Raw genomic sequence first — 9,278 nt, 5'->3', positions numbered from 1 at the left:
AAGTCAATGTCCATTGGTCAGGCTCAACGTCAAGGACCGGTACATTCCTGGCCGTGACGTCTGGTGGGAGGGGCGGAAGCCGGCCGGGAGGAAGCCGGCTTCTCTTGAACCCAGGTGGCCCATCCAGATAAAACCCTGAAATCCTGGGCTGATGCAATAGTTGAAGGATATAGCACGTGTGTCGTCAACTAGACAAGCATACACGCATTGAGGCACTTGGAGTCTTTTAAAGATCTAGGCTATTTAATTGGTGAGTAAACATTAATTAATGTTAATTCGTTTGAAATCGTTACGCCTATGGGATATATTTTGAATTAACCGCACCAAGTCGGAAATGTATATTAGTTTCTTAAAACAATCGACCATTAGATGTGAGAACCTTAAGTTATCTATACTTACGACAAATACAACTTAATATTAAGACATCGCCAATTGTAATGGACTTTATTATAAAGACTGTCGCTTAACAGGCTATTAACTTGAAGAATAGCAGACTAGTAGAAGCGGTTCTACATTTAGAAGATATTTATCTTAAGCGATTAAGAAAACAAGTTATAATTAAACCATTAGGTTTAGGCTATACCATCCGTAATGAGGCTGTCCGGTCTTTGTTCGGTTCACCGGAGGTTTACTATTTACAAGCCACAAACACCGTATACATTCATAAAACATAGATGGAAGAGACATTATATAATATAAATATAATATGTATATATACGAAACGGACAGCCATTGAAACATTTAGGCATCAGATAACAGGGCGCGCCCTTGGTTTATCCATAAGAAAGGAACTGAAATGTAATAATGTCTTATTCTAGAAGCGTGATTTTGCACCAAACTAAATCCGCGCCGGGCCCAGGCTGCGTGTACAAATTATTTGCACAGTAGCTTATCATCATGGGTAACGATAGTGGTGAAAGAAAGCTGTTATCTTTCAGGGAATACAGCCAAGACAAGATGACTCAAACAGCCACACCACCAGTCTAGACCAATAGGGTTTTGAAAATGATCAGGAAAAAACGGATAAAAGAATAAGCTATGTAATTTTATCTGATGGCATATCAGACGACACAACAAACGTAATTGGACTGGGCTAGCCAATTAAAAAAATGTGAATACAGATTAAGTTATGCAGTCGGATTTTGTGATGTGAAAGTCAAACAATTTTGGCAGAAGATCTTTTCTCAAAGCTGATTGGTGAGGGGCGTTACTTTGCGTAAAATATAAATTCGGCCAGTGCGTAAAATGAATCCCGGCCTGGTGACGTGTTCTGGGAAGAAATCTCTGAAGCCGGTGCCTACATGCGATACTTGATAGAACATTGGAACCAGACAAAATCAGACATTTACATTCCTTGTATATGCCTCCGTATTTTATTGGATCTGACTTACAGCGGAACTTAGACCCACTGTGCCCTGCGTCAACCTTAAATAAGAAAGTCTACAGACGCTTTAATCATGTACATTCAGGCCTAGGTCTGATATGACGCGGTAAACAAAGAAATTCCTCTAGATCGTTTAATAATGGCTTCCTTATCTACTGGCAAACCTTGAAAAGCATGTCGCCAATGTCACCATTCGGCTAGTATATCGCGCACTGTTTTGATCCACGTTGTCCTCTTATCCACTCCTCTGTCTCTGATTGGTTAAGAGGGAAGGCAGGGCACTATAAAGATTCTCAGATTCACCTTTCGTTCCTTCGCGAAGCTGCCCGGACTCTAAGGTAAGAGCTGATCAAAATATGAATGTTATTTATCGCGCTCTCTGTTTGGTGTGGCTTAAGTGATTAGGCTATAGTGTGACCATGGATGAGGACGGGCTCTTATGAAGTCTGAAGGCGTTTTGCCCCGGGATGAAAATCAGGACAGTTTAGGTTAAATAAGTTTAGTTTTGTCTCCCTTGGGCTCAATGCGATTGTCCAGGACATCGAACGGGTTTGGAACCAAAGTATAAACTATAGCAGCGTCCACAAAGTAATTTCGTTGTTAATTGATTTGACAATAAATACCGTTACAATCGCCTTACAATATGACCAATGTCACCTCTGCTTGATAGCTAATTACGACAGCCGTAATCTCTCTACATGGGAAAAAAATCGGATCTATTTTTGGACTTCTTTTCGTCTCCAAGTTAGGCTACTAGTCTACAGTGAAAGTGGAGGAGGACGCCACGTTAGACGAGGCTACTGTAACAACGGCTCTAGTGTATGCGGTCTACTGGTTCCTCCGTGTCAGACTCGTCGGATGACTCGTTAATTCCTATGTAACGCACTACCCTTTGACAAGCCTCTGGTGAACAATGAGTAAATAACTAGAACAACTATAGTTTCGCGACAACATAATGCTGATCTAGCGCAGCGTCCCCATTCATTCTAATCCTGCCAGTGGGCAGTTTTCTTTTCCAAGTCTCCGTGTTTTTTTGGCAGTCGGCGGGGATGTCTGCCTGGCGGCGTTTTAAGCTTATCTGTTTTACTGTACTTGATTTTGTCTCTGAGACTGTTTACTGCTGCTGCATAGCTGGCGCCCGGACGACAGTGGATGGCGACTGTTGAAATCTCAAGGTTTCCTGTCCCGGCCCTCGACATTCTCAAACAATCCGGACCGACCTTGTAGGGATCAATATGTACACGTTTAAATGGAGTCCATCAAGACGTAAAACGTTTCATGACAAATGTGTGAAGTTCTTTGACGCCCTGGGTTCTTCTCGCCTCTATGTTATCGTGACAGCAATATGGTGTAACGGGTCTGACCAATGATAGAATTTTCTTCATATCTGTGGCCAACAAAATAAATTATAATCAGTAAAATATTCCAAACCTTCAGTCACAGTCCGTTTATAAAGCGGCATTTCATTCCATTTTTAGGTGCCTGTGAAGATGCCTGTCATCAGAACACTCAGCAAGGTAGCCAAGCAGGCCCTCCTGAGCACAGGATGTGGATGTGAGCCGCTCACAGTGGCTGTACGGACCATCAGCTTCTCTCCCCGCCAAGTCACCTCAGACGCCAGTTTCCACTCTGTGTCGTTCTCAGAGACAGACCACCCCAAGGTGCTCATCACTGGTAAGATCAATATGACTACTAGCGGACTGATCCAAAAAGTCTCAGTAGCCACAGAGCTGCAGTAATAAATATGTTGGTTTCATGTGAGAAGGCGAGGAGGACAGAACAGAACAGCTGTAGGTGGGAACCCAGGGTCATGACCTTCTCTTCCTCGCTCCATCTCCCGATCTGCTGCGCCATAGCTTATCTTGTGTAAACCTGTCTCCATGGCAACCCTGTAATTATGCCGCTGATGATTAAATCTAGCGTTTATGTTCTCAAATGACTCATAATACTGTAATAACACTATAATTACACTTATAATGTAATAGCCTTTCTCTGCCTTTTCTCTTACTCTTTCTTACAGGTGGCCTTGGGCAGTTGGGTGTTGGGCTGGCTAAAATGTTGAGGTAAGACTGTGTTCTTGGGTAAATGCTTGTCATTCTACATGTCTTGATGCTTGGGTCAACATTGTGGTAGGCAGTAATTCATATACCATAGATGTCTCACCATTAGTGTGTTTACCTGGTCCCATACATTAGAACGACATTACATTAGAACGACATTACATTAGAACGACATTACATTTTAACTACAGTAATATAATATTTTAGTTACCCAATAGTCAATAACCACCCAGATAACTTCTTGTATTTACATGTAACTTCCTTTTTCACACAGGAAACGGTTTGGGAACAACAATGTGATCCTGTCTGATATCAGGAAGCCTCCTAGTCACGTTTTTCACAGCGGTGAGTTCATCCCCCAACAACCCCAGGCCAGTCTGGCCCAGACCAGGTCTTTAAGCATGTTTGTGTATGATAAACTAGACCCTGTAGACACAAGGTCCCATTCAGTGGTATTTTTTTTGCCATGATAGACACAAGTGGGCATTTGGCTGAGGGTTTATGTTTTAGAAGAGAGACCTCCTGCCTTCGCTCAACAGGAATCACAGCTGTTAATGGCATTCCCCAACAAGTAAAACAAGAATTGACAAACTTTCACACATTCAGTTTTACTTCTGTGCTACCAACATTAGAGGCCTCAACATGATACTACAGGCACACAATGGCATGAGTGAATGCTTGACAACTGTGCTACAGGACTTGGTTCCAGCTGCATACTGAGGCTTGGAATACTGGAGTAGTCAGTCAAACTAGATTTTCCTCATTAACCAGCCTTGTGCAAACATTGTTGGAATCTGATCTGAATCTGAATCTGATCGAAACACAAGCAGGAAGTGACTTTGCTACTACAAGCCTCAAACCCATTATATTTGGTAAACATAGCATTAACTCACAAGTTTGTATATTTATTCATCAATTCAGAAATAATGCAACTTCAAGAATGTATACTAAAAATGTATTTCATAATGTCTAACATGTTAATTGCAATATCATCTGGAGTGTCTGTGCTTAAAATAAGTATTAATTTGGTTGGTGTTGATATGGATTCTGGTGCATAAGAATCACTCAAAAGTGAATGTTTTCTGAATGGGTTAGGGTTAGGGTAAGGGTTTACATGATCAATAACTGTTCAATGGTGATTGGCTGATCAATAAAACCAAATGAACTGTCTGCTACTGTAATTAATTCAGGGACAGAAGAAAATCAATAATAGTAGATGCTGATTTACAAAATGTACTAACAGAAAGCAAGGAGACGAGCCAAAAGTCTGAACAGAGAACTGGACATTACTAGTTTATGAGAATTGCACAAGGCAGCTTCTTTGTGAGGAAAACACTGTTATATTAATGTTTTTCTGTCTCCTCAGGCCCATTCATCTACTCTGACATCCTGGACTACAAAAACCTGCGTGAGATCGTTGTAAACAACCGCATCACATGGTTGGTCCATTACAGTGCCCTGCTCAGTGCTGTGGGTGAGGCCAACGTGGCTCTGGCGCGCGACGTGAACATCACAGGTAAGCAGTGGCCCCGCCTAGATCCAGAACTGATCCGAGTTTCCTTCGGACCCAGGCCTGAACGATGACCAGAGGGTGTAACTGTAATATCCGGTTCCCCAGGCCTCCACAATGTCCTGGACATCGCAGCGGAGCACGGCCTACGTCTGTTCGTTCCCAGCACCATTGGAGCTTTCGGTCCCACCTCACCACGGAACCCGACACCTGACCTTTGTGTTCAGAGACCAAGAACCATCTATGGAGTTTCAAAGGTCCACGCAGAGCTAATGGGAGAGGTGAGGACACCTACTGCAAATCACTGCTCATAGTGTGGTTATTAACTGTATACAATGACTGTAATGACCTGACTGTTAACATGGGTCGAATGTATTGTATACCATCTAGATACTTAATAAAAATCACAAAACAGCGATACATTGACACATGGCCATTCCATCTCAAGCCTCATTCGAGAGTACCATTTATTCTCCAAGCACATTAATGGGAAAGCTTCCTATCCTATGGGAAATGGTCTGTGAAGTGAAGGATCTAAGCCGTACTGTCCCTGATCTCCTCCAACAGTACTACCACCACCGGTACGGTCTGGACTTCCGCAGTCTCCGTTACCCTGGCATCATCTCGGCCGACTCACAGCCTGGCGGAGGAACGACTGGTGAGTTGCTGACATGGTGCAGCAGAAACTACTCCCCACCCAGAGCTCCATGCAAAATAAATGAACAAAAGCACCAGAGAAATACATTAAGAAAATGTAAATATAGACTACGAAGGGCTTATATGAATCCTACTTAATTTTGAAGCAAGTCTGCTAAAAATATATCCTTATATGCATTAAAGCAATTTAGCAGACACTCTTTTCCAGTGTGTAAGTGTATATATTTAAAAACCTTTTCATACCAGCCTCCTGGTGGAATCAAACCAAAACATGGCCATTGCAGCCAGCATCTGCCTCCAATTCTCCAATTCTATGATGTACTGAGATTACATATTTAAAACGCTGTATTACAGCACCACATCTCAACCCCTTTACGACTCATCCCACAATCAACTGTCCAATGATATCACGTACATTTTTAAGGGGTTCAAACGAGGCATGTTAACTGGAAGGAAATAAGACTTGCCTTCAAGAAGAATTTCATGAATGTTCTGTTACCGGCAGCTAGGTGTGACCATAAACACCCAGGCAGAACAGACATGCTGAAACATTCGTCAGTATAACAATGTAGAAAATCTCACCAACTCACCTGAAAAGACTTGAGGGAATGTCTTCAGATGTACCCCAGACACAGTGGTCCTGAAGGACTCGGTCACTCTGGCCTTGTGGAATTCAAACACCTACTCACCCTAAGTGGTTCTCCTCTGTCTAACACTAACCCTGCTCTCTTCAGACCCAGTGTATCAGAAGATCTAAGTAGAATGTATCTAATCTGATCAGTCATGGATTCTGAAGATTTAACAAACTACAAAATGTACCCTTACACACGCTCCTCGTCTTTCCCGTTCTCCAGACTACGCAGTAGCCATCTTCCACGACGCCATCAAGACGGGGAAGTTTGAGTGCAACCTGAAGCCAGACACACGGCTGCCCATGATGTATATTGATGACTGTCTGCGTGCCACTGTGGAGATGATGGAGGCGCCCACAGACACCCTCTCAATGAGAACATACAACATCAACGCCATGAGCTTCACTCCAGAGGAACTGGCCCAAGAGGTCCAGAAACAGCTGCCTGAACTGGAGGTCACCTATGAAATCGACCAAGTCAGACAGGCCATCGGTAATTGCAATTGATTTCATTGATTGTTTGATGATACTAGCTAGGTTTTCTAGTTGAAGGATCCCCTCTGCTTCCTTGCTGATTCTAAAGAAGCCTTCAACTGATTTCTTGAAAACCTTGGAATTTGGGTGAAAAGCTTATAAAAGGATGTGATCAAAAATGTTTACACACAACTACTGTACATGCTGTTTTTCAGACGTCATTAAACTTACAATCATTTTATTTGTATTTAAACCATTTTTAAATGAAGAACAGACACAATTTACAGATTCTTCGAAAGCCTTAGAGTAAGGTGACCTGTACACTAACAGAACATGCCATTGACCATGCCTCACTTTCTTCCTCTTTACAGCCGACAGCTGGCCAATGAACTTCGATGACTCAAACGCACGAAACGACTGGGGCTGGAAGCACGACTATGACCTCCCAGAGCTTGTCCAGACCATGCTCAACTACATTGGGGCAGATTCGCGCATCGCACAGGCCAACTGAGCAGGAAATCAGTAGTGGGGTGTCGGACCAGTGTTGTCCCTGTAGAAATGAATGAATAGAAGGGGCTTAACCATGGCAGTGCAGCTGGTCAAATCATAGGTACACTTCCAATGCCCACCAGTCAACCCATTTGGCCCCCGTGGACCTGAATGGGTGAGCCTGTTCTATTCATTCCACGGTTGTTTCTTTGTACATATTGTAAAGACTGTTGCTTATAGAGGAGGAGCACTTGTAGTCTGTAAATAGTTGTTTTCCAGTCTCTCTCCACTGCGTAATTTGGAATGGCCCTGAATGTGTCTGCCTGGCCGCCCGTGTCTCTGCCTGAATGGAAAAGCAAGCTTCTCGAACGGGATGGTCGGTCATGCAAGGCCGAGTGGGCCGACTTGCTTCCTCCTCCTCTCCTGCCATCCCGCACACTCCTGCTGTCGACTGAGTGATGTCATCAGGAGAGAGGACGGGCCCCTGACAGCATGTTGTAATTAAATAACGTCTTGGAGAGGTTGACTTGCATGGCTAGGAATTGTTCGCTGTATCGTACTTAAGTAACATTTTCAAAGCAAACAAACAAAGAATGTAGCATTGGTAAATCTTAAGTGCTTGAACCCTTCCATTCTCTGTGGGAATCTACTGTGAAAGGAGTTAATTAACTCAATATAAAGGGGTTAGTTAACGCAACATAAAGGAGTTAATTAACTCAATATAAAGGGGTTAGTTAACGCAACATAAAGGAGTTAATTAACTCAATATAAAGGGGTTAGTTAACGCAACATAAAAGTTTCCTTTATGTAAAATGTAAGGGGGTTACCGTTGTGTAATTATGAAGATGTTGATTAAGATGTTTATCAGCAGTTTGTTTCTTTGCTGCAATAGGAGAGTAAAATATTTAAACCCTTGAAAAATCATAAAACAGATGTTGAAGTCTGAATCATATTAGCTGGGCCATTCTATCTGACACAATGATGAGCTGTCATTTTTTTTTTTATTTCTTATTATATTTCATGCTGTTTTATTCCATTTATTTTGCATTCTATTTATTATGTCTGCCAGTGACAACTGAATGGGAATCACATTGACACATTTGTCACTTCCTGTATGTTAAGTATGAATGATTGGTCCACAGCACCTCAGGAACCCTTTGGCAAACATCTCAAATGGTACCCTATTCCCTGTATAGTAGCACCCAGTACCCCGACTATTCCCTAGATACTGTAAAGGGAATGGAATGTCATTTGAGACGCATTCTTTGACTGTTCAAATAGGGACTGTTAACACTAGTTCCTAATTGACCTGTCAGGGATGTCCGTTCTCACCCTCCCAGTCTATACTAGGTATATAAAGCTGTGGATGATCCAACAAAAGGGACTTGTAGCCAATTTTGGTGGTTATACGGTATGGTTTCCTTTTCAGATGTGATTGTTGTAAGTTGGTTCAGTACTTTCTGTGTGAAAGTCATAACAATGGTGGTCTTTCAATCACAAACTCTGCTTTTGTTATTAAATCAAATGTTTTTTTCAAGCATCTCATCCTCAGATTTTCTATTGCCTTCTAAAATATGAATAGATGTCCATGTTTTCTTAGTTTTTATAGTGATTCCTTTAACACTATATCGACAGTTGTGATGAGGCCACAATTACTAGCACTGTCAGCCAAAAACTTCTTTAAAATTCAAGTTTAAGAGAGTAGACAAATTAAAATGTCAAAACCAAAACATTAAATAGTTAAGCAATTAAATGGTTTAGATTGGTGGGTAGTACTAACTAGTCCAGGGTGGTTTAGGGTAGTATTAACTAGTCCAGGGTGGTTTAGGGTAGTATTAACTAGTACAGGGTGGTTTAGGGTGGTATTATCTAGTCCAGGGTGGTTTAGGGTAGTATTATCTAGTCCAGGGTGGTTTAGGGTAGTATTATCTAGTCCAGGGTGGTTTAGGGTGGGAGGGTAGTATTATCTAGTCCAGAGTGGTTTAGGGTAGTATTAACTAGTCCAGGGTGGTTTAGGGTAGTATTAACTAGTCCAGGGTGGTTTAGGGTAGTATTATCTAGTCCAGGGTGGTT

General features: G+C 42.2%; 1 protein-coding gene across 2 annotated transcripts; it reads left to right on the top strand.

The window, feature by feature from the left end:
- Nucleotides 1-123: 123 nt before the first annotated feature.
- On the top strand, nucleotides 124-8,745 carry tdh (L-threonine dehydrogenase). 2 transcript variants are annotated; one of them, XM_020055980.3, is made up of 10 exons: nucleotides 152-250; nucleotides 1,651-1,722; nucleotides 2,863-3,058; nucleotides 3,405-3,447; nucleotides 3,719-3,789; nucleotides 4,811-4,960; nucleotides 5,063-5,235; nucleotides 5,522-5,612; nucleotides 6,466-6,735; nucleotides 7,088-8,745. In XM_020055980.3, exons 3-10 carry the CDS (start codon nucleotides 2,875-2,877, stop codon nucleotides 7,225-7,227), a joined length of 1,122 nt encoding a protein of 373 aa, XP_019911539.1. In that variant the 5' UTR covers nucleotides 152-250; nucleotides 1,651-1,722; nucleotides 2,863-2,874; the 3' UTR covers nucleotides 7,228-8,745. The 2 variants fall into 2 exon arrangements, with proteins under 2 accessions (XP_010881418.1, XP_019911539.1); XM_010883116.5 differs by lacking the exon at nucleotides 1,651-1,722 and having other exon boundaries at nucleotides 124-250.
- The last annotated feature ends 533 nt before the right edge of the window (nucleotides 8,746-9,278 follow it).

This window comes from Esox lucius, chromosome 18 (assembly GCF_011004845.1).
Source record: "Esox lucius isolate fEsoLuc1 chromosome 18, fEsoLuc1.pri, whole genome shotgun sequence".
NCBI lineage: Eukaryota > Metazoa > Chordata > Actinopteri > Esociformes > Esocidae > Esox > Esox lucius.
The sequence above is the reverse complement of the archived record's forward strand: the minus strand, read 5'-3'. Positions and strand labels throughout refer to the sequence as shown.